Consider the following 26,545-nt stretch of genomic DNA (forward strand, 5'->3'; position numbering starts at 1 on the left):
TCTAATTTTCATTTATAAATCTTTTAATGTTAGGTATCAACAATTACAACCGAAAGTCAATCTTGAAGAATGAACGGGAATGATTAAGAAAAAATGAAGTTATGAAGGAATGTTTTTTTTATGTAATTTGGTACTTCTTTTTAATGGAATTGTGGATAATTTTGTTGGTATTTTTAGGTAATTATGGAGTTATGAATTATGGATAATTTTGTTGGTATTTTTAGGTGATTGTGTGATTTGGTATTTTTTTAAATGGAATTATGAATATGGTATTGGTAAATTTCAATTTTTAGGTGATTTTGAATTTATAATTGATAATTTTGTACTAAATGGGTAAACGGGGATTCCCCGTACCCGCGAGGATCCCCGTGGGGCGGGGACGGGGACAGTTTTTGTCCCTATTTAGTTGGCGGGGACGAGGATGGGGAATCCCCGTTTAGGCGGGGACGGGGATGGGAAACCAAATCCCCGCCCTGCCTCGCCCCGTTTACATCCCTAGTTTGACTGCTAGTTTAGATGTGATTAGATTTTTATTGCGACAAGGCTTTGTTGGTCCCGTGTAACTTAATAGGATTAGTTCCAAGGGGGGGTTAGGAACTAATATAACTTTTTCACTTATTAATGCTGACTTAATTCTATGTTTGATAATTTAACTCAGCTTTAGGTCAGCAGGGCTAAGTGAAGTGTGAGACAGCTTTAATTAGACATTGTCTAGAGCTGTTTCAATTGTGAGTTGGGAAATAAAACTTTAGGTCAGCTTCCAACTCAGCACTCTGATTACTCAGCGCCGGCTTGTACAAATTATTTACTGAGTAATTTAAGCAAGCAACACATACATATACATATATATCAAGAGATAAGGTTAGAGATTACTCAGCAGACTTATCCTGGTTCGGCCTCACCGCCTACGTCTAGCCCCCAGAATCCTCCGGGCTTTTTCAATCCACTACTGAGCTCTTTAAAGGTAGAGCATAAACCATTTACAATAGCAACTGAGTATGCAAGAGTACCGTCCTCTATTCGTCTACTCAATCCTATCTGCCACTGAATACTATAACCGAGTATCCAGAATTTCTCTACCACTGAGTACTATAACCGAGTACTCAGCACCACTCTTCTAACCTTTACAATTGATACAAAATTGTTCTCTCAAAACGAAGAACACTTTAGATGAATACAAATTCACTCTAGACTTTTACACAATGATTGGAATTGGGTGTAAGAGCTTGCTTTTTTGTTTTTAGATAGCTTCTATTTTGGATTTTCACTCTTGTGAAGATTTGCTTTTTCTGTCTCTTTGTAGTTGTATGTGTATATTCGACAAATGATCCAAATGATGAACTTGTCTATTTATAATGATTTCTGGACTTCAATGATTTGAATTCCAAATAGTCGTTGTGTGTTGAACGGTCATCTTTGTCATCATGTGGTCAGCTTCCAGAGCTGCAGGCCAATCCTGTCTTCTGATTTGCGCAGGAGGCAGGCTTGCCAGTTTCGTCTTCTTGTACCAGGTTCGTCTTCTAGCGCCAGGTTTGTCTTCTTGCCAAACGCCAGACGGTCCATGCGTCTCGAAAAGGTCTTTGATCATATTTCCGAGACTTCTGATTTGTTGCAGAGATCTGTTGGACATTGTCTTCTAGTCAACGGATCATTGCCGCTGTCCTGACGAGTACACACCTTGATTAGATCGGCTTTGCCTTCAATCTTTTTCTTTATCTGGGCTGAGTTACATTCTACTCAGCTTCTTCGGTCGGCTTCGCCTTCAAGCGTTATTCTGAAGAAGACTTTTCTTTTAACGGGGCTGAGTTACATTCTACTCGGCACAAGCTGTGTGATTTGCTTATGCTGACTGTGTTCTGTCTTTCTTTCATGAACTTTTTGTTCCTATTCTAGTCAGTTTACTTACTCAACATTGAACAAACATATTAGTACAATTAAACCAAAGAACTTAAATTTAATTGTCTTAATCATGGTATTAACTTAAATAATTTTGTTAAGTCAAAATCATGTGGAAAGGTGTTTCAACAAACTCCCCCATTTTGATGTTGGCAAAAGTATTTAATCAAGGAACTCAGTGTTGAGCATCCCTCATGATTGATGACCTCTTATTCTTCTGAGATTACTCCCCCGTAAGGGTTGCATCTGTTGACTTAGTTCAACTCTAAACCTTCTAAGATTTAATCGAAAAGAGCCTAAGGTCAGCTTCCGAAGAAGGTCAATACTTGGAACATGTGGTCATTACTCAGTTTTGATACTTATCTATTTTAGGTATCAGAGATATTACGTTAAGTTTAGGTATCAGAGTTGGATTTATCTATCAAGGTTGGGGTGTACTGGGTATGATTTACTTGTTTAATCTTTATGTTCACAAGTTTTAATTTGTTGTTCAATGAGTGGTCATGTGTTCAATCAGCATATAAACACAGCAAGTAAGCATCGCATAAATATAATCAGTTTGGATAAAAAGATGCTTATATATTGAATTACTCAGCTGAACAAGAACACGCCGTAAAAATATAAGTTACAAGTAAAGACTATAGACTATTGCTAGTTCTATTTCTTGATATTGGCTTGAACTTGATTTGACTTGGGTTTGGTTTGGGCTGTTCGTTGTTGTTGAGTGTGGGTGCTCGGGACAGCAGAAGTTGAGCCAGGAGGCTTCTGTTGAGTTCCGGCAGCTGGCTGTTTATCCTTAGATTTCTCCCCCAGTTTCTGCTGAGTTCCAGCAGCTTGCTTAGCTTGTTCTTTCTCCCCCGTTTTGCCAGCATCATTCGATTGAAGGAGTGGAGCAAGGAACTACCCTTGTTGAACAACACGAGTCAAGATAGAGGAATAATGTTGCATATGACCCGTACTTTCTCTAAGACCTTTAAACACTTGCACGCCATCAGCCATACTCGAAGCAGGGATCTTGATATTGGCACTGAGCATGCTGAGTAGGTACTCAAGCGACTTTCCGATCCAAGTGATTGAGTCCGTCATTCGCGTATAAGATTGATGGTACATCTTGAGCATCGCAGTATCATACGACTGACGTTGAACATTAATGTGCCGAACATGCGCAAGGGTTGACTTGGTGCAGTGCAGAATTTCATTGGTCTTGACCTGGTCAGTGTCCATTTCCTCTTTGCTCAAGTTGAGTAGGCGTATAGCCTCACCGATTTATTTTATGGAGCATTGAGAGGAGGATGAGATAAGGTCACGAGCCCCGGTCAGCTTGGAGGACAGCTGGGAGAAAAGTTGATTGACCTCATCAGAGGTTGCAGATGTTGAGTTCGTAGCTGATAAGGCATTAAGTTTTCCTTCGATGGAGTTCATATGATTCACCATCATCAGCTAGAGTTCAGCCAGCTTCATTATGAATTCTTTCTTGGGCTACTGCGAGACTAGAGAAGTCATTACACTCATCAGCTCCTTTAGACCATTGAGTTCGGTCAAAAGTTGCGTGACTGAGGAAAATTGAGTGGGCTCAGTAGGAATAGACCCAGCAGCATCGGCGTGAGACTGATGAATATCTTGAAGTAGAGCGTGAGCTGAGTGGATGATTTTTCTTCCAGACTCAGAAGCATTCAGATAAATGTAGGAATCATCAGTGTTATGCTCAGGGGCCGTATTGTTGTCAACACCGGATGGAGGAGGTGTTTGGTGCTGCCCGAAAGTGGAGGTGCCAGCTTGGTCAGCAGCTGTATTTTTATTTAGGCCAGCAGCAAGAGCTGACTAGATTTCTGTCTGCTTGACAAGAGTAGGAAGAGTTTGATCAGCAGAGTTATTAACCTGCTCAGTGTCAGTCTGAAGTTGAGTAGAGCTTTGAGGCTGAGGCAACTCAGCACTGTCTTGAGCAGGTGGAGTTTCCTTTACTAACTCTTTGGGTTGAGCAGCGGGGACATCGAGCACTTGCTCAGTGGAAGGATGAGCAGAAGTGTCGGCAGAAATGGAACCCTTAGAGGCTTGTTCCTCAGCCTGAGAAACAGAGGCTTGTTTTTCTTTTACTTGGTCTGGAGTGGGCTCGGTGATGGTGGTGAAGAATTGAAACTGGAGCCCAGTTAGGTCTGTGATTGGGTCCCTTAAAGGTGATTCATCCAGCAGATCTATCACGCTGGGCTTTAGAGCCTTTCTCTTAAACCGCTTGTCTGCACTGCCCTTTGAAGTTTTGATTGGAGGAAAAGGGTCAGCAGTAGGAGAGTCAAGTGATCAGAGGAGAAGTTGAGTCCTAAGTCAATGTAAAGATTCTCTTCAACCTTATCCTTCACTGGAGACTTAGCTCCTTCTTCATTAGCTTGCTCAGCAGCAGCTGTGTTGCTCAGCTCAGCAGACCCCAGTTTATCAGCATGAGACTGTTCCTCAGTATGGTCCAGTTCTTCCTCCTGATCACACGAAGTCTTTTCTAAATCAATTTCTTAACTTCGCACGAAGTGTGATTCCTTTGTAATTACAAAGTCAAGTGGGTTAGCATCAATGGGCTTCAACCCAGAGTTTTTCTTCCTCTTTAGAGGCTGATCTGGTGTTTTCTCACTTTCTTCCTCAGGCTCAGCTCTCTTCTTATTTCCTTCGGCTGACTTAGGTTCCCCTTGAGCTGGCTCAGCATGATCAGCTTTCTTCGTACCAACCACTAACCTGATCTTTTTTGGAGCTATGTTAATGTCTTTGGTTTGAGGGATTGAGGATTGGTCAGCTTTCCTCTTTTCGATCTTTTCTGGTTCGCACAACCGGTGCTTTTTCAACCATAACTTTCTTTCCTTTCTTGGTTACCTCAGCATCTGCTTCTTCAACTATATTATCCTCAGTAGCATCTTCTTCAATCACAACTCCCTTCCCTTTCTTAGGCTTAATGGGCTGACTGTGGGCCAGCGCGAGTAGGATTCCTGAGGTGATCTCAGTGCCCTCTATGTCAATTTCCTCCTGTAGGCTAACCTCGTGATCCTGAAGGATCTTGGTGATAAGGGAACCCATCCTGAGGATCCCGGTGCTGCGTTGGAAAGCCCCGATGAGGAAGACGGGCATATTGAGCGGCTTATAGTTCAGCATATGCCAGATGAAGCACAGCTCAAAGTTTGAGGCTGAGGAGAAGGCGTTGACCTTGGGAAACAAGAAATTAGTCAGGATATAGTGGGCTTGCTTTGATGCTGGCCCATACACGTACTGGCGATTTCTCCCTTGTGATTTTTCGGTTTACAGAACTCAGTTTTGTACTTCACGTGAGTGTAGTCGTTTGTGCACTGGAGTTTTAATCCTTCTTCCTTCAGTTTTAGCAAAGTAGTGAGATAAGAAGGAGTGATGGTGAACTTCTTGTTTTTGACTGTAGTGACCATATAATCACAGTCATCGTTGTCCACTTTGAGGTTAGTGTAGAATTCTTTTACCAACTGCGGGTAGGTTGTTCCAGGGAGAGAGAAGAGAGTAGTCCATCCGTTCTTTGAGATCCACTAGTAGAAAGGTTTCTCAGCTTCTACAAAGCTCTTAGAAAACCAGCGGCAATGGAATACTTTGAGATTTTTGGCGTTCTTTAGGACTTGGGAGAACGTCCTTTCCTTAGGTTTTTCATTCTTTTTCTCCTTCCTCTTCTTTGATGAAGTTGGTTGGTCAGCTTGAGGGTTTTCACGAGGCATGCTGACCTTGGGAACAGATTGGTCATGTTGACCATAGGTTTGTTCTTGAGACTTTGTAGAAGTCTCCTGATATTCCTGCTCAGCAGGAGATGGAGGATTTACATCGGAGCGATTGTCATCGTATTGCTCGCCGGAGTGGTTCTGGGAATCGCTAGACATGGTGTTCTTAAGGATTTGAGAAATGCAGAAGATTAGGGATTTCAGAGAGAGAGATCGAATGCGAGAAGTTTCAAGCGTAAAGAGAAGTTAGTGGGAATTCATCCACTATTTATAGTCGGAGCGCGTCGATCTGATAGGTCAGACTGGCGGTTTGATTTTGAAACGTTCAACGGCTTTAAATTCTGACATTAATGACACATTCGGTGCATGGGTTTCTAATCATTACGCTTATGTCATCCTAGGTGGCTACTAAAAATACGCATGCTAGCATTAATTTTGCAAGTGGCTTTACTCAGCATCTAGGATACTAAACGTTTGGAGTTCAGAGTGTGTTGTTTCGTATAGAAGGGATGTTTAGCATGCGTAGTAACTCAGCACATAGTAATCACTCAATATGTATGTCTACTCAGTATATGGTGATTTTATGTCATTCATGTTTGCTCAGCATATGATAGTTACTTATCATGTAATAATCACTCGGCATATTATAATCACTCAACATTCATTTAGCACAGAAATCTTATTGAAGAGGATTAGACATACCGATAGCTTCCCTTAGTATGCTAAATTGCTCACGAGCTAATGGCTTTGTGAAGATATCCGCAAGCTGTTCACCTATTGGAACATAGGTCAGCTTGATCTCACCCTTGAGTACATGATCTCTGATGAAGTGATGCCCTATGCTGACATGCTTCATCCTGCTGTGTTGGATTGGATTTTTAGATAAGTCAATGGCACTTTTGTTGTCACATTTGACTTCAATCGTTTTGGTTTCAACTCCATAATCATCCAGCTGTTGCTTGATCCATAGGACTTGTGCAACACAGCTTCCAGCAGCAATGTACTCAGCTTCAGTTGTTGACAGGGCAACTGACGACTGCCTCTTACTGAACCAAGATACTAGACAGATTCCAAGGAATTGACATCCTCCTAAAGTGCTTTTCCGTTCCAGCTTGTCTCGTCCATAATCAGCGTCAGTGTATCCGATGAGTGTGAAATCACTTGTGTTTGGATACCATAGATCTGCATTCACTGAGCTTTGCAAATATCTAAGGATTCTTTTTACAGCTATGTAGTGAGATTCCTTAGGGTCAGCTTGATATCTTGCGCAATAACATACTGAGTACTGAATGTATGGCCTACTTGCAGTTAGATAGAGTAGAGAGCCAATCATACCTCAATATAATCTACTGTCTACTGACTTACCTTTTTCATCAATACAAAGCACAGTGTCAGTACCCATGGGGTTGATATTGGCTTACATCCTTCCATATCGAATTTCTTCAATATCTCCTTAACATACTTAGTCTGGCTAATGAAGATGCCATTTTTACCTTGTTTGATTTGAAGTCCAATGAAGAAGTTGAGTTCTCCCATCATTGACATTTCAAACTCAATTTGCATCTGTTTGCTAAATTCCTTGCACATAGATTCGTTAGTAGCACCAAAGATAATATCATCTACGTATATTTGTGCCAACAGGGTATCTTTACCCTTTTTCTTAATGAATAAGGTTATGTCAGCTTTTCCTCTGACATAGTTCCTGGTCAGCAGGAAACTGGTCAGCCTTTCGTACCAACCACGTGGTGCTTGCTTTAGGCCGTACAGAGCCTTTTTGAGTTTATAAACATGGTTTGGGAATTTTGGATCCTCAAACCCGGGAGGCTGACTAACATAAACCTCTTCATTTATAACTCCATTAAGAAATGCACTATTAACATCCATTTGGAACAGTTTAAAGTTCATAAATCTAGCATATGCATATAATATTCTTATTGCCTTTAATCTAGCTACGGGTGCAAAGGTCTCACCATAGTCAATACCTTCCTGCTGACTGTAACCTTGAGCTACAAGTCTGGCTTTGTTCCTGACTACATTACCTTGTTCGTCTAGCTTATTGCGAAATACCCACTTTGTTCCTGTGGTCTTTTGATTCTTCGGTTTAGGCACTAAATCCCATACTTCATTTCTCTTGAATTGATCAAGTTCTTCTTGCATCACATTAATCCAGAATTCATTGTGCTCAGCTTCGGAAAATTTCTTCGGTTCATGAACTGAGACGAAGGCAACATTACTGAGATATCTCCTGAGTTGATTTCTTGTCATCAGGGTGTTCTCAGCAGCATCAAGAATGGACTTCTCTGAGTGTCCTTTTGGAATCTTGATCTCTTTTGGTAGTGTTGAGTTTTCAGGAATCGGTGTTTCAACAATCTCTGCAGGGTTATATTGGTCAGTTAAGGTAATATGAGGTTCGCTTTCACCTTCGGTCAGTCCTTGAGGTAATGACTCAGCATCTCCAATTTGGTCAGCGGAAGCTGAGCATGGGTCATCTTCGGTAGGCTGACTTATCTTCCCTGCAGGGCCAGTTTCATCGAACTCAATATGTACATACTCTTCTATGACCTGAGTTCTTTTATTAAACACCCTATATGCTTTGCTGTTTATTGAGTACCCTAAGAAGATTGTCACGTCTGTATCTAAATTTCTAAAATTTATATTTTGATATTAGTATATATTATAATTATTGGGTGTGTGAAGTTAATTTGGTGTTATAGGACAAGTTTGGAGTTAATTTGATGGTTTTATGTGTAAAGTAAAAGTTTAGGATAATTGTTAAAAGATTATATAAAGATGGAGGACCAAACTGGATATTTTCCAGATTTGGGATATATATCCCAAACCTTTATCCAGGAGGTGCCGCCATATCTATTCTTTCTTTTCTTTTTCTTTTCTTCTACGCTCATCTCATCTATCTTCGCCGTTCCTGAACCGTTTCTCCACCGTTTCTTTGATTTACGGAGATTCGACCGTCCAAATCACTCGAAATTCAAAACATAGCATCCTTATGTATAGTTCTAAGTCCTAACCGAAGAGTTTTTGAGTTTCGGCATTGTTTAGAGGGAAAACGTCTTAGACAGAATTTAGAGAAGAATCGATCGGGTCAATTAGTAGCTAAGGTAAGTAACTATCAACTATGTTTTGAGTTTTATGTATATATATATATATATATATATATATATATATATATATATATATATAATATATATATATATATATATATATAATCACAGATTTTTCAGACAGTGATATTTTAAGGTTATGCAAGAATTTTGTAAAATTGGGATTTTTCATGATTTTGCTTTTTATTGTGAAATTACGGTTCAAATAAAGCTATCGATTATGCTTCTATGTGAATTTCAGATTTTACTTGATTATGTTGATTTAAGGCTTAATTTGGTTGATTTACATATATACATATATGTTTTTGGTTTCAATATATATCTATATTGAACAAAATGAATTTGATGATTTCTTACGAATTGTTTTTGGATTGAGAAATCTATTGCGGTTATTGTTGTTATTATTTTGGATTGAAGTCCAAATATGATTTTTATGATACAAAAGAGCTAATTGAAGCCAAATGATTTATGGTTATGAAATAGTTTGGAATTTGATTGTGAAAGGAAATTTGAGCACGTTATGATTTTATGATTTTATATCCATCGAGAGTTATCCGGATCGGTGGTTTTATATTTGAAGACCATGTTCAGTGAGGGACATGGCCTGTGTACACAGTCTGAAAGACCTATTGGGTATGGCAAAGAAGTGTCGAGTAAGACCATATGGGATAGGCAATGTTAAGAGACGTCTCGACTATATATGTGGTTATGGATTGATACTTAAGGGGAGAAACTCGAGGATGGATACAATGTTTTAAGTTCATTTGGATTATGTTTTCGGCTATGATTGATTTTGATATAAGGTTTTACGTTTGACTGATTACGAGTTGGTTTGATAAAACATTTATTTGAATACAAGTTGGTTTGATAAAACATTTATTTGATTATGAATTGGTTTGATGAAACGTTTATTTGTTTTGATTCGTTTTGATAAGATGCATTATATATATAAAGTTATATGAACTTAAGTTTTGAGTATATTTTATAAGGTTTTGATTAAATCCCTTTATAAATGTATATATGCAGCTATGTTAAGTAAAGTTGGTTTTTATGGCTGATAGTTTCTTACTGAGATTTTTGTCTCACGTTTTTAAATGTTTTAATGTTTTTAGGTGAGAAAGTACATGATAGAGAGAAGGTTACCGACCGATTAGGCGAGGATCGGAAGTTGGCTGCTTATTGTTAGACTTATGGTTAGAACTTTGGTATTTCAATTGTAATTGGAGACTCCTAAGTATTGATTATGATCTTTCTATTTCACGCCCGATGCCGATTGAGGTCGTTTAGGGTCGGGTGTGATAGTTTGGTATCAGAGCTCTAGGTTAAATTCTTCGGACCTAAGGTTGATAGAAATTGAGGAATGTCGATATTGGATAATACTGAAGAAATAATTGATAGTAATTGAGGGGATAGTAAATGAGGAATATGGATATTTGGTGATAGCTAAGAAATAATCGATAGTAATTGAGGAATATGGATATTTGGTGAAAGCTAAGAAATAATTTGGAATTTTTCGAGGATTGAGTAACGAGCTAATGAGGGGTAGCAATGAGATTTGATGGTTAGCAATATCTGGGTGTATGAAAATTAGTAAATTATTTGATATTTGGTGACATGAGTTACATACATGATATTAAGTATGACTTGGAGTTGATATTTGAGAGTTTAATAGTTAGCTTACAACCATATGTATATATATGAGATATGAGTAAATTATAACTTTGAGCTAGCGATAATAGAGAATTGTTTATATAGGTGCTGTGGGAGAATCCGATTCGTATCTGAATCTTATGATACATTTTTCGACCAGATATAGGCTGAATCTGTCATAGAGTTCTAAATGAAAGTTATTTATTTTTGTCTTATGTTTCCAGGGGTTTTTGAATCGCCTTAATCAGACTCCGTATGAAAAAGTTATGCTGGAAACGACATATGTTGGTCATTTTGGCTTTAAACCAGAATTTGGTTTTTGTTTGATTTTTCTCCTTAGTATGACTTGGAATTGATATTTGAGAGTTTAATAGTGGCTGAAAAATATACGTATCTCAGATGTGAAGTAAGGTTAGGAGACTTTGAAATGATATGATGAGTTTTGAAGATAATATATATGTGATTAAGAAAGCGAAAATGTGGAGATGTCAATTAATTGTTTTGGAGGTTGATTAATTGGAGATTATGATAGGAGTTTAATAAGTTATGAAATCTTAATTTGAATAAATGATATTCGAATTCAAAGTACAGATCTATTGTTGAACTTTATCGGGTTGAGGTTTAGAATTATTGAGTGTTATATAAATGATGTTTAGAGAGATGCCGATGGTAGTGATCAATGAGAAGTAAAGTGGGAGAATATATTTGATGTTCGAGGAAATAATTAAGATATGAATTTTGAGGACAAATTTTTCTGATCTTAAGCATAGTTTGAGATAGGAAATTAAGAGATAAATATGATATAAGAGGATATATATGTTGATAATTGAAATTTTGTAGTACATATATTGTTAATAGAAGTTATTTTTAGTTGAAGTTTGTGTGATTATAGTTTAAGTTTATATAAGGATTAAATTGAATGTTTATAGGTCAAATAAGAAAATCGAATGATATTATAGATTTATTGATTTTTATGGGTGTAAAGATATTATTTGGAGTTTGGAGAAAAGAAAAAAAAACATTGATTATCGTAATTTAGGTACTCTATCTTCCTTGGTTATATGGTTTGGAGAAAGATTGGAGTTTCGAGGATTATAGTCTAAATTTACATAAATATCAACCTGAGTATTTATAGATCAAATAAAGAAATTGAATGACATTATAAAAGTTTTAGGCTTTTATTGTGTTTGAGGATATTGCTTGGAGATTTCAAAAACTTTCACATTGCGATTTAAGTAAATCGTATTTGTTATCCATATAGTTTGATGAGAAACTTAAATTTATTTGGAGTTATTAATGGGATGTAGGATGATGGGTATAAGAATGATCTATATTGATTTTTCTTATTGTAAGGATTTGATTATAGAGGTTTTACAAAAATAAATAAGACAAGATGATATTCATAAAGGAAATATGTTATCGATATAAGGTTTATATTTGATTGATGATGATGACTTGGAGTTCATATTCATCATGATTGGAGCGAAAAATTATAGATATAAGTATTATTATTATGATGAAGTAAAATTATATGCTGATGCAAATCATTGGTTCAAGGAAAATATAATATCGTACAAATTAGCGGTTCAAAAGTGATATTTTTGAAGTGTATAGAATTTGGAGATAGGTGAAATATATTGGATATATATGCAATTGATGGAATCAATTATAATTTAAATTTATTAAAGTGAAATTTGGTGTATGTTAGAAAAATACGAATATAAAGTGTATTATATTATATAAAGGTGAATAAATGATATTTGAAGTTTTATTGTGGATTATGGTGATGAACTTAACTAGGTTGAAATTGAGAGTTACTAAGAGTTATGTATAAATAATTGTTATAGTGACGTGGATATGGATAAATGATGAAGTTAATGGAAGGAAATTTTAGAATTTGTGGTCTTATGATGATTATGAGGAATCTTGATAATATGAAATAATTTTGTGATCTTAGAGGTTATTTGAGGAAGAAAATTTAGATTAGAGAACGTGAATTTCGAAGACGAAATTTTTTAAGGTGGGGAGAATTGTCACGTCCGTATCTAAATTTCTAAAATTTATATTTTGATATTAGTATATATTATAATTATTGGGTGTGTGAAGTTAATTTGGTGTTATAGGAAAAGTTTGGAGTTAATTTGATGGTTTTATGTGTAAAGTAAAAATTTAGGATAATTGTTAAAAGATTATATAAAGATGGAAGACCAAACTGGATATTTTCCAGATTTGGGATATATATCCCAAACCTTTATCCAGGAGGTGCCGCCATATCTATTTTCTTTTCTTTTTCTTTTCTTCTTCGCTCATCTCCTGTATCTTCGCCGTTCCTGAACCGTTTCTCCATCGTTTCTTTGATTTACGGAGATTCGACCGTCCGAATCACTCGAAATTCAAAACATAGCATCCTTATGTATAGTTCTAAGTCCTAACCGAAGAGTTTTTGAGTTTCGACAGTGTTTGGAGAGAAAACTGTCACGACCCGAACCTGGCCATGACCGGCGCATAAATTAAGACTACCTTAACCTATGCTAGCCTCAAATTCAAAGTGCAAATTAATACTTGTTTAACTAATAAAGGCTTCTAGCCTGATGATACAACTTAAACTGTGAAGAAGTATATACCATAAATTTATCCAAAAGTCTCCAAATCAGTACAATAGCAATATCTAACTAATAATATCCTCCTTCAACATCGAACCCAAATGTCTGCGCAGCTATAGAGATCTTAATCTGAAAAATATAAAATCAACGTGGTATGAGATTTCGTCTATGCGAGCGAAAATCTCAGTGAGTGATAATGATAGCACAACAGACGGGGAACAGACAGATATGCAGATAAGTTTCAAATTTGTTTTGAGGATTTACCAAAACACGATGGTGCAGAGAAATCAAATAATATTACGATATTTGCTCAAATCAAGTAAATCGAATAATAATTATTAAATTACAGATATGATCAAAACCACGGTACAGTAACATTAGAATAATGATATTCCACATTGCCAAAGGCCAGATAACAGATATAGCGCTACCAGATTCAGATACAGAATGTCTTCACTGACCTTATGCATGATTCTAATACAACTGACACAAAGACAAACACGTACACAGATAAAACAATAACAAATAATGCAAGCCTAATATGAAGGTCAGTGAGACATGAAAACAGATACAGATAATACTGAGCACATGTACCGGTTTCAAAGTGTGTAAATTATATCTCATAATATTTTTCAAATAACTTAAATATCCAGATGACAGAATTCAATTAAAATTTCAGATCTTCAATACAAACGGAAACAGATAAATCAATCGATGAACAAAATTAAATATAACCTCAAAATAGTTTTACCTTTCCAAATAAATAAATGTTATAAAAAACTAATATATAAAAGGCCTGTTCCCAGAAGCCTACGCTCTAATGCAAAGAATATTTGACAAATAAGTTTAAGCTCAAGAAAATGTTTATCATCTAACTAAACAATGGCTATTTTGAACAAATAACATTTTTAGGAAAATCCATCAAACTGTTTTAAATGAACGAAAATAGGAGATAAATTTAAAAATCGGATCGAACTATTTTTATCAAACGTTTTAATATTAATCCTTAAAGGACAGAAAGATGTTTTAAATGAAATACTTTTATCAAACAGATTTCATGCCGGAGATTTCAAAATCAAACAAATAGTGTCATGAACCATAATTACCACTCACCTCGAACTCCAAATAATAGCCAGATCCAAAGCTTAGTTATCAATTTTTCCAATCCATCTGAATACCGTCAAATTTCCTATTCAATCAATCCAACTAAAATTACTCCAAAATTTTCTATCATACTTAATAAAATCTACAACCCAAATAAAATTGAGTCAAACTAAACTATTGGAGATCGAAATAAGTGAATTTTTATAATAAATATATGGTTTTATAAAAGAACAAACAACTAATGTAAATTACCTTTTGTTGTTTGAAGAGTTAGATCAATTGCTTCCCAACTTGTTCAAAATCGATGAATACGGTTAAAATAAAGTGTTTCGGTGGAAAGGAGAAGAACACGATTTTGTGCAGAGAATGTTACTCTTTAAAAACTGTTTTTATTTGATTATTTATTTGTTAAGAGTTTAAACTAAAATAGATAACTTAATATAGGAGAATAAAAAGATATTATATTAACATAAGAGTTATTGTTGACAAAATACACTAATTAACCAAAAAAATCGAAACACTGTTCTTTTTTTTTCCTTTTCTTTTTGTTCTTTTTTTTATATAGGAAATACATAAAAAAAAATATTAGTATTATAAAAGCCATAAATTCCATAGATTATAAAATATTATAATATGAAAAACCCAAAATTAATAATTAACTTCAAAGGCAAATAATTAAAATTATACATATAATTAGATTTATTTTTAAAGAATCATTTCGAAAATTCGGGATATTACATTCTCTCCCTCTTAATAAAATTTCGTCCTCGAAATTTCAAACATAAAAGTCTGCCAAAAGTTTAGACACTACCTTATTTTAAATCAGCACTGCACGTCTGCTGAACTTAATCCTATAAACTGTCAACATTGATATCCTACCATCTTTCAATAGTTACATCTAAACTAACTCCACATGTTCTTAAACCATATATCCTCTTGATTATCTCAATCAACCTAGAAAACTAACAAGAGGTTTTTTTTTCTCTTTACACTTAAAAGAGAAAGTGGGCTAAACACATTCTTGCTAATCTCAATGTCTAGATATAACACCGATTTACCAGAACACTTTACCCATACTATTTACTTTCAATATATTGAATGAACAATATTTATATTCTTATTTTTCATTCTAATTAATTATTGCATCTAGTCCTTCAAGGCACTGCTCAGACAACTTCCACTCACTCTTTTTGCCTTCTTAACTCTAAGTGTTTCAAATATCAATATAATCATATATTCATCATAATTTCACCATCCAAAACCATATATCAATTATATAGTATATATATATTCTCAATCATTAAAGTCTCAAAATAAATTAACTAAATCTAAAACACTTTCAATTTGATCCTCCAAATATTTATAAGTCACTTTCATTATAAGCCTTAAGTAAATATGAACTAGATCAAACAATCTCCAAATAAAAGTGACTTAAACCTTACTAATATCTTAATAATTTATAATGCGGTGATAAAGGCTCTATAAAGCACTAAAACTCCAATACACACGTCCATTCAATTTACTTTCCCCAACCATGAAAGCAATACATAAAATGATCATTTATTATGATAATTTGATAACTAAATTTTTAATGAGACCAACTCCAAATAATGACCAAACCAACACTAAAGATCCAAAAAGAAAATCTATAACCATTCAAATCCTTTAATTGGACCTATGTAACATAAAGGAATCGGTAACTTTACTCTTATAATGGCCATAACATTTATTTTGTAAAACAACCTCCAATGAATAACTCGATACCAAAACTTCCAGTACTGCATATATATAACAAGTTCAAATTCTTTATTCTTATACTGTCGAAACACTAAACCTCAAACACATTTCAATTTCGTTGTCTAATACGATTACAATATTTTATGTTATGGATATAACTCAAAACTTTAATTTGTAAAACTCTCAATCACCTTAATCCACATTAATTCAGAGCCTAGAAAATCTATGCTCACAACTTAATTGATCAACAAATTCTATGTACCAGAGTGACTACACTCACAATAGCTCATAAAATTTATAACATTCAAATTTTATATAACTTGAACCTATCAATCACTAAAACTCCAAATAGACTTTGGTATAGTTCTCCAAACCATTTATACTTTCAAATTATATAATATGCCAATTTAAAGTTCTAACCAAACAAACTTAAATTCCCACTATCAATACTAATCAGTTAAAATAATGAACACTATAATCACCCTTCCAATTCGCCTATCCAAAACCATATACCAATTAGCACATCATTACCAAAGTGGTGCTCAAATCAATTCAACATAATAACCTTGCTCCCACTAAAGGCCTATAAAATATATACAACAAACTTATATCTAACTAACTCCAAAATTATATGCACCAAAAAACCTACAATTGTTATAACCCAAAATTTGAATAAGACACCTTCATTCCAAAGGATAACTTGATCCATAAAAGTATCCCATAAAATCTACAACCTGGCTCTGATACCACTTTTGTCACGACCCGAACCTGGCCATGACCGGCGCATAAATTAAGACTACCTTAACCTATGTTAGCCTCAAATTCAAAGTGCAAATTAATACTTGTTTAACTAATAAAGGCTTCTAGCCTGATGATACAACTTAAACTGTGAAGAAGTATATACCATAAATTTATCCAAAAGTCTCCAAATCAGTACAATAGCAATATCTAACTAATAATATCCTCCTTCAACATCGAACCCAAATGTCTGCGCAGCTATAGAGATCTTAATCTGAAAAATATAAAATCAACGTGGTATGAGATTTCGTCTATGCGAGCGAAAATCTCAGTGAGTGATAATGATAGCACAACAGACGGGGAACAGACAGATATGCAGATAAGTTTCAAATTTGTTTTGAGGATTTACCAAAACACGATGGTGCAGAGAAATCAAATAATATTGCGATATTTGCTCAAATCAAGTAAATCGAATAATAATTATTAAATTACAGATATGATCAAAACCACGGTACAGTAACATTAGAATAATGATATTCCACATTGCCAAAGGCCAGATAACAGATATAGCGCTACCAGATTCAGATACAGAATGTCTTCACTGACCTTATGCATGATTCTAATACAACTGACACAAAGACAAACACGTACACAGATAAAACAATAACAAATAATGCAAGCCTAATATGAAGGTCAGTGAGACATGAAAACAGATACAGATAATACTGAGCACATGTACCGGTTTCAAAGTGTGTAAATTATATCTCATAATATTTTTCAAATAACTTAAATATCCAGATGACAGAATTCAATTAAAATTTCAGATCTTCAATACAAACGGAAACAGATAAATCAATCGATGAACAAAATTAAATATAACCTCAAAATAGTTTTACCTTTCCAAATAAATAAATGTTATAAAAAACTAATATATAAAAGGCCTGTTCCCAGAAGCCTACGCTCTAATGCAAAGAATATTTGACAAATAAGTTTAAGCTCAAGAAAATGTTTATCATCTAACTAAACAATGGCTATTTTGAACAAATAACATTTTTAGGAAAATCCATCAAACTGTTTTAAATGAACGAAAATAGGAGATAAATTTAAAAATCGGATCGAACTATTTTTATCAAACGTTTTAATATTAATCCTTAAAGGACAGAAAGATGTTTTAAATGAAATACTTTTATCAAACAGATTTCATGCCAGAGATTTCAAAATCAAACAAATAGTGTCATGAACCATAATTACCACTCACCTCGAACTCCAAATAATAGCCAGATCCAAAGCTTAGTTATCAATTTTTCCAATCCATCTGAATACCGTCAAATTTCCTATTCAATCAATCCAACTAAAATTACTCCAAAATTTTCTATCATACTTAATAAAATCTACAACCCAAATAAAATTGAGTCAAACTAAACTATTGGGGATCGAAATAAGTGAATTTTTATAATAAATATATGGTTTTATAAAAGAACAAACAACTAATGTAAATTACCTTTTGTTGTTTGAAGAGTTAGATCAATTGCTTCCCAACTTGTTCAAAATCGATGAATACGGTTAAAATAAAGTGTTTCGATGGAAAGGAGAAGAACACGATTTTGTGCAGAGAATGTTACTCTTTAAAAACTGTTTTTATTTGATTATTTATTTGTTAAGAGTTTAAACTAAAATAGATAACTTAATATAGGAGAATAAAAAGATATTATATTAACATAAGAGTTATTGTTGACAAAATACACTAATTAACCAAAAAAATCGAAACACTGTTCTTTTTTTTTTCCTTTTCTTTTTGTTCTTTTTTTTATATAGGAAATACATAAAAAAAATATTAGTATTATAAAAGCCATAAATTCCATAGATTATAAAATATTATAATATGAAAAACCCAAAATTAATAATTAACTTCAAAGGCAAATAATTAAAATTATACATATAATTAGATTTATTTTTAAAGAATCATTTCGAAAATTCGGGATATTACAAAAACGTCTTAGACAGAATTTAGAGAAGAATCGATCGGGTCAATTAGTAGCCAAGGTAAGTAACTATCAACTATGTTTTGAGTTTTATGTATATATATATATATATATGTATGTATATATATATATATATATATATATATATATATATAATCATAGAATTTTCAGACAGTGATATTTTAAGGTTATGCAAGAATTTTGTAAAATTGGGATTTTTCATGATTTTGCTTTTTATTGTGAAATTACGGTTCAAATGAAGCTATTGATTATGCTTCTATGTGAATTTCAGATTTTACTTGATTATGTTGATTTAAGGCTTAATTTGGTTGATTTACATATATACATATATGTTTTTGGTTTCAATATATATCTATATTGAACAAAATGAATTTGATGATTTCTTACGAATTGTTTTTGGATTGAGAAATCTATTGCGGTTATTGTTGTTATTATTTTGGATTGAAGTCCAAATATGATTTTTATGATACAAAAGGGCTAATTGAAGCCAAATGATTTATGGTTATGAAATAGTTTGGAATTTGATTGTGAAAGGAAATTTGAGCACGTTATGATTTTATGATTTTATATCCATCGAAAGTTATCCGGATCGGTGGTTTTATATTTGAAGACCATGTTCAGTGAGGGACATGACCTGTGTACACAGTCTGAAAGACCTATTGGGTATGGCAAAGAAGTGTCGGGTAAGACCATATGGGATAGGCAATGTTAAGAGACGTCTCGACTATATATGTGGTTATGGATTGATACTTAAGGGGAGAAACTCGAGGATGGATACAATGTTTTAAGTTCATTTGGATTATGTTTTCGGCTATGATTGATTTTGATATAAGGTTTTACGTTTGACTGATTACGAGTTGGTTTGATAAAACATTTATTTGAATACAAGTTGGTTTGATAAAACATTTATTTGATTATGAATTGGTTTGATGAAACGTTTATTTGTTTTGATTCGTTTTGATAAGATGCATTATATATATAAAGTTATATGAACTTAAGTTTTGAGCATATTTTATAAGGTTTTGATTAAATCCCTTTATAAATGTATATATGTAGCTATGTTAAGTAAAGTTGGTTTTTATGGCTGATAGTTTCTTACTGAGATTTTTGTCTCACGTTTTTAAATGTTTTAATGTTTTTAGGTGAGAAAGTACATGATAGAGAGAAGGTTACCGACCGATTAGGCGAGGATCGGAAGTTGGCTGCTTATTGTTAGACTTATGGTTAGAACTTTGGCATTTCAATTGTAATTGGAGACTCCTAAGTATTGATTATGATTTTTCTATTTCACGCCCGATGCCGAATTGAGGTCGTTTAGGGTCGGGTGTGACAAAGATAGCTTCGTCAGCTTTAGAATCAAATTTAGCAAGGTTATCTTTTGTATTAAGAATAAAATATTTACAACTAAAGGCACGGAAATATCCAATGTTGGATTTTCGTCCTTTCCAAAGTTCATAAGGGGTTTTCTTAAGTATAGGTCTAACTAAAGCCCTATTGAGTATATAGTAAGCTGTGTTGACAGCTTCACCCTAAAAATACTTTGGAAGCCTATTTTCACTCAGCATTGTCCTAGCTATTTCAACTAAGGTTCTGTTCTTCCTTTCAACTATCCCATTTTGTTGAGGAGTTCTAGGAGCAGAAAAATTATGGTCAATGCCGCTGACTTCACAAAATTTATCAAACTGTTGGTTTTTGAATTCTCTGTCATTATTACTTCGGATGTGAGCTAATTTTAGGTCTTTGTCATTTTCAAGTTTTCTAATCAGTGTTGAGAACATCTCAAAGGCTTCATCCTTTCTACTCAGCAAGATGACCCAAGTGTACCGAGAAAAGTCATCTACAATGACCAAGGAAAATCTCTTACCACCCAAGCTCAGCGGCTGGACTGGTCCGAAAAGATCCAAGTGTAGCAACTGTAATGGACGCTTGGTTGAGACTACATTTTTACTTTGAAAAGACTTTTTGGTTTGTTTACCTTGCTGGCAAGCATTGCACAATTGATCCTTCTCAAATCTAAGTTTGGATAATCCCTCAACTCGTTGCTTTCTTGCTAGTTTGGCTAGGAGGTCCATGCTTACATGACCAAGTCTCCTATGCCATAGCCAGGAATTATCTTCCTTTGACACTAAGCATATATTTTTTGAAAACTTCTTTTATAAACTCAGCATGAAGACGTTGTCAACACGAGGGGCAGTTAAAATCAAATTATTTGTTTTACCCTCGAGTATCCGACACTCAGTGGCATCAAATACAACCTTTCTACCGTTGTCACACAGTTGAGCTACGCTCAATAGGTTATATTTAAGACCCCTGACTAGGGAGACTGACTCAATAGTAGGATTTCCTCCAATAGTACCTGATCCCACTATCTTACCCTTTTTATTGTCTCCAAAACTTACATTTCCTCCTCGTTTATGCACAAGTGTGATGAACTGAGTTTCATCACCAATCATATGCCTCGAGCATGCGCTGTCAATGTACCATAGCTTTGACTTCTCCGTGCACCTCAGGCTCACCTGTAATCGAACTAGTTATCTTTAGGTACCTAATTCTTTTTGGGTCCTTGTTTGTTAGAGCTAATAGGTGAAGCATCATATTTAAGTTTGTGACGACATACTTTTATGGTGTGGCCGTCTTTTCCACAAAAGTCACAAAAGACTACCCTTTGAGGGTATTTCCATTTTTTGTTAGCACGATTGTGCTGAGCATGCCAACATACCTTTGTGGTATGTCCTTTCTTTCCGTAGAAGTCACATTGGACATTCTGCTGAGTACAAGGTTATCAAAACCGGACTGACCCGGCCGAGTTAACCCGGTTGAACCGGACCCGGTAGGTAAAACGGTCCGGAGGTGCTTAAAAAATCACATGTCTTAAACCCGCTCAAAACCCGCTCAACCGGCCGGTTGAACCATTGACTCGGTGAACCGGACACGGGTTAGCGGGTTTCACCGGTCTAAAATTTGACCTTACTTAAAAAAAAATCAGATTTAAATTATTAACTTATTAATGATTGGTTTAGAATTAATTAGTAATTAATTAGAATCGTAATAATTACTCAATACGTAGGTTAAGTGTTGGAATAACAAAATGACTCTTTGTATTCCTTTTCTTTTTCTCTTCTGTACTCTTCTTCTCTTCTCTTTCTCTGTTACTTTACTTTTTCAATTATTTCTTTACAATTTTTCTTCTTCTTCTACCTATTCTAAGGCTTTTTTTAGTTCATAATTATTCTCTTCATGAATTTGTGGTTTTCTATTGTAATGTTAAACTTGATGTTTTTTATGTTATGAACTTATTATTTTAGTATTAATTCTAATTTACTTTTCGATATTAAATAACATTATTATTTTAATAATTATTAGAATAATTTTTATTGATATCATTAATATTTTATTATATTAAAAATGTTAAATAAAATTTAAAATATTAGTTTTTATATGATCTTTTGAACCTCGGTTCAACCCCGGTTCAACCCCGATTAAACCTTAAACCCTTAACCCTTTGTCTTTACCGGTTCTTTGACCGGTCCGGTTTTGATAACCATGGCTGAGTATTTCATCTTTGCTGACTTGTACCTGAGTACTCAGCTTTTGGATGGAACCTCTTCTTAACCGATGAACTCAGCTGGTTTTGTATGGATGTGATGTCCTTTCTCAGTTTCTTAGAATCTGATTGGACTTCCGAGACAAACCGATGCATGATTTTTAGATTTTCATATTGCCTGGTATTGTCCTGGAGAAGATGTCGGAGGTCACTGAGTTTGACCTCTTCAATTTCATCACACCGCATGCTGAGTGCTCTTATTTTCTTCAATTTCATCAGTGTATAAAGACCACTCAAGGCATTAACCATTTCATTTCTGAGCAAGGGTATAGATGTTACCTCATTAGAGTGTTCCTCATGGTCAGACCCATCGGAGAGGTCAGCTTGCTCAGATCGGCAATTGTCAGCAGCTTCGTCAACCATAAAACAGATGTTTGCTGACTCAGTGGCATCAGCTTCTGATGAGGTTGACTCATCACTGTCACTCCATGTGGCCACCATTGCCTTTTTGCTTCCCTTATTGTCCTTCTTTAAAGTAGGACAACTTGATTTGATGTGCCAGTCTGATGGCATTCGAAACACGTGACAGGCTTGGAGTTGTCCTTCTTGTGTCCGCTGTCGCTGGACTCAGCTTTATACTTGTCACCTTTCTTGAGTCATTCTTTCGAAACAGCTTCTTCATTTGATGAGTCAGCATCAGTTGTCATTCTTTCGAAACAGCTTCTTCATCTTTCTGGTGAACATGGCCATTTCCTCATCATTTGATGAGTCAGCATCAGTTGAGTCAGCTTTCATGACAAGGGATTTTTGCTTCTTGTCTTCAGACTTTTCTTTCACCTCAAAGTTCTTCATTGAAATCTCGTGGGTCAGCAGAGATCCAATGAGTTCATCATACTTGTACATGGTCAGGTCCTGAGCTTCTTCCACAACTGTCTTCTTAGCTTGCCAGCTCTTGGGGAGACTTTTCAAGATTTTCTTCACCTGTTCTTCTTCTGTGAAGTTCTTACCGAGTCTCTTAAGCTCATTTATGATGTTAGTGAATCTTGCATTCATCTCTGAGATGTCTTCATTATCATTCATCTCGAACAGCTCGTATAGCCGCATATGCTGAGTCACTTTGGACTCCTTGACCTTGCTAGTTCCTTCGTAGGTCACCTCTAGCTTCTTCCAGATTTCCTGTGCTGACTCACAACCTGAAATTTTGTTGTAATCTGCAGCATCTAACGCACAGTGAAGCATATTGATAGCCGAAGCATTATTTTGTAATTTCTTAAGGTCATCATCTGACCATTTATCCTCACTTTTGACAGACTTTACACCATCAATAGTTTCATAGGGAACAAACGGGCCTTGGACTATAGCTAGCCATGCACTCATGCTTGTTGCCTGGATAAAGTTTTTCATCCTGTTCTTCCAGAATGTATAATTTGACCCGAAGAACAGTGGAGGCCGACTAATAGATAATCCCTCGGGGAGTATCTGTGTTGTTTGATTTCCTAGAAGGAAACGAGTGGTGTTCTCAGCCATTATAGGGATCAGCTCAAGATAGTTTTATCTTGAATAGTGAGCTACTTAGCTCTGATACCACTTGTTGGTCCCGTGTAACTTAATAGGATTAGTTCCAAGGGGGGGTTAGGAACTAATATAACTTTTTCACTTATTAATGCTGACTTAATTCTATGTTTGATAATTTAACTCAGCTTTAGGTCAGCAAGGCTAAGTGAAGTGTGAGACAGCTTTAATCAGACACTGTCTAGAGCTGTTTCAATTGTGAGTTGGGAAATAACACTTTAGGTCAGCTTCCAACTCAGCACTCTGATTACTCAGCGTCGGCTTGTACAAATTATTTACTGAGTAATTTAAGCAAGCAACACATACATATACATATATATCAAGAGATAATGTTAGAAATTACTCAGCAGACTTATCCTGGTTCGGCCTCACCGCATACGTCCAGTCCCTAGAATCCGCCGGGCTTTTTCAATCCACTACTGAGCTCTTTAAAGGTAGAGCACAAACCATTTACAATAGCAACTGAGTATGCAAGAGTACCGTCCTCTATTCGTCTACTCAATCCTATCTGCCACTGAATACTATAACCGAGTATCCAGAATTTCTCTACCACTGAGTACTATAACCGAGTACTCAACACCACTCTTCTAACCTTTACAATTGATACAAAATTGTTCTCTCAAAACGAAGAACACTTTAGATGAATACAAATTCACTCTAGACTTTTACACAATGATTGGAATTGGGTGTAAGAGCTTGCTTTTTTGTTTTTAGATAGCTTCTATTTTGGATTTTCACTCTTGTGAAGATTTGCTTTTTTTTTGTCTCTTTGTAGTTGTATGTGTATATTCGGTAAATGATCCAAATGATGAACTTGTCTATTTATAATGATTTCTGGACTTCAATGATTTGAATTCCAAATAGCCGTTGTGTGTTGAACGGTCATCTTTGTCATCATGTGGTCAGCTTCCAGAGCTGCAGGCCAATCCTGTCTTCTGATTTATGCAGGAGGCAGGTTTGCCAGTTTCGTCTTCTAGCACTAGGTTCGTCTTTTAGCGCTAGGTTTGTCTTCTTGCCAAACGCCAGACCTTCCATGCGTCTCGAAAAGGTCTTTGATCATATTTCCGAGACTTCTGATTTGTTGCAGAGATCTGTTGGACTTTGTCTTCTAGTCAACGGATCATTGGCGCTGTCCTGACGAGTACACAACTTGATTAGATCGGCTTTGCCTTCAATCTTTTTCTTTATCTGGGCTGAGTTATATTCTACTCAGTTTCTTCGGTCGGCTTCGCCTTCAAGCGTTATTCTAAAGAAGACTTTTCTTTTAACGGGGCTGAGTTACATTCTACTCAACACAGGCTGTGTGATTTGCTTATGCTGACTGTGTTCTGTCTTTCTTTCATGAAATTTTTGTTCCTGTTCTAGTCAGTTTACTTACTCAACATTGAACAAACATATTAGTACAATTAAACCAAAGCACTTAAATTTAATTGTCTTAATCATGGTATTAACTTAAATAATTTTGTCAAGTCAAAATCATGTGGAAAGGTGTTTCAACAGGCTTGTGTTTTCATGGATACGATGAGTCTTCAACTTCTTTCAATAAAGGAAACTTTCTTGAGTTGCTTGAATGGTACACCTCAAAAAACAAATATGTTGGAAAGGTTGTTGGAATTAATGCTCCACAAAATAATCTTATGACTTGTACCTCTATTCAAAAGGAAATGACTAATGCATGTGCTGTGGAGACTACACTTCTTGTATTAAATGATATTAGTGATAAGTGTTTCACTATTTTGGTCGATGAATCTCGTGATAGCTCTATGAAAGAAAAAATGGCAGTAGTCCTTAGATATGTCAACAAATGTGGAGAAGTTATTGAACGATTGTTAGGGGTGGTTCATGTCAAAGAGACTTCATCACAATGTTTAAAAGATTCCATTGATGCATTATTTGCCAAGCATGGATTATCTCTGTCTAGATTGAGAGGTCAAGGATATGATGGCGCTTCAAATATACGAGGAAAGTTTAAAGGGTTGAAGACCTTGATTTTAAGAGAAAATCCTCATGCATTTTATGTTCATTGTTTTGCTTATCAGCTTCAATTGGTGATTATTGCAGTCGCCAAAGGATCAAACAAAATTGTTGGTGATTTCTTTACTCTAGTTACTATGATTATGAACACGAGTGGAGCATCTTGTAAATGAGCCGATAATCTTAGACAACTTCAACATGATCGAATAGTTGAACGCCTTGAGAGTGGAGAAATTACTAGTGGTAGGGGAAAAAATCAAGAAACTGGATTAGCTAGGCTAGGTGACACTAGATGGGGATCACATTACACAACATTACTACGCTTACATTCAATGTGGCCCTCAGTAAAAGACGTGCTTTTCAATGTCTATGAGGATGGCGATGATAGTGGCTTTGCTAGGACCTTGACGATGAGGATGGAGAGCTATGACTTTGTATTTATTTTGCATTTGATGAAACAAATATTGGCATACACAAATGATTTGTCTAATTTGTTGCAAAAAAGAGATCAAGATATTGTTCAAGCCATGCATTTGATTAAGAATGTGAAGACTCAATTGCTAGACTTGCGGGATAGAAGATGGGAGACATTTTTGTTAGAAGTTGAGTCTTTTTTTTACTCATTCTATTAATGTTGTCAATATGAATGATATAGTTCCAGCACGTGCTCGAATGAAGAGGGATGGAAATGTTGTTACTTACTTTCAACATTATCGGTATGAAGTTTATCATGAGGTAATTAATTAAGTGTTTCTTTTCATTTTAAATAACTTTGTTTACATTTTCGATTTTTGTTGATTTTAATGCTTTATCTTTTGAAATACTAGGTACTTGATAAGATCGGACTTGAGATGCATGATCGTTTGCCATAATTAACAACTGACTTGCTTCTTTC

General features: G+C 35.1%; 1 protein-coding gene across 1 annotated transcript; it reads left to right on the forward strand.

Annotated features, from left to right (window-relative positions):
- The first annotated feature begins 452 nt into the window (after positions 1 to 452).
- Positions 453 to 25,823, forward strand: LOC136217596 (uncharacterized). Its single transcript, XM_066004192.1, has 2 exons — positions 453 to 543; positions 25,177 to 25,823. Exons 1-2 carry the CDS (start codon positions 453 to 455, stop codon positions 25,821 to 25,823), a joined length of 738 nt encoding a protein of 245 aa, XP_065860264.1.
- The last annotated feature ends 722 nt before the right edge of the window (positions 25,824 to 26,545 follow it).

The sequence above is a fragment of the Euphorbia lathyris genome, chromosome 1, assembly GCF_963576675.1.
Source record: "Euphorbia lathyris chromosome 1, ddEupLath1.1, whole genome shotgun sequence".
Classification (NCBI taxonomy): Eukaryota; Viridiplantae; Streptophyta; class Magnoliopsida; order Malpighiales; family Euphorbiaceae; genus Euphorbia; species Euphorbia lathyris.

Bases quoted from the DNA above. Each gene is read 5' to 3' on its own strand.
- LOC136217596 (XM_066004192.1), top strand. From the start codon at position 453: ATGGGAAACCAAATCCCCGCCCTGCCTCGCCCCGTTTACATCCCTAGT. The intron at 544-25,176 runs GCTTTGTTGGTC...GTGTTTCAACAG, and splicing joins TAGATTTTTATTGCGACAAG to GCTTGTGTTTTCATGGATAC.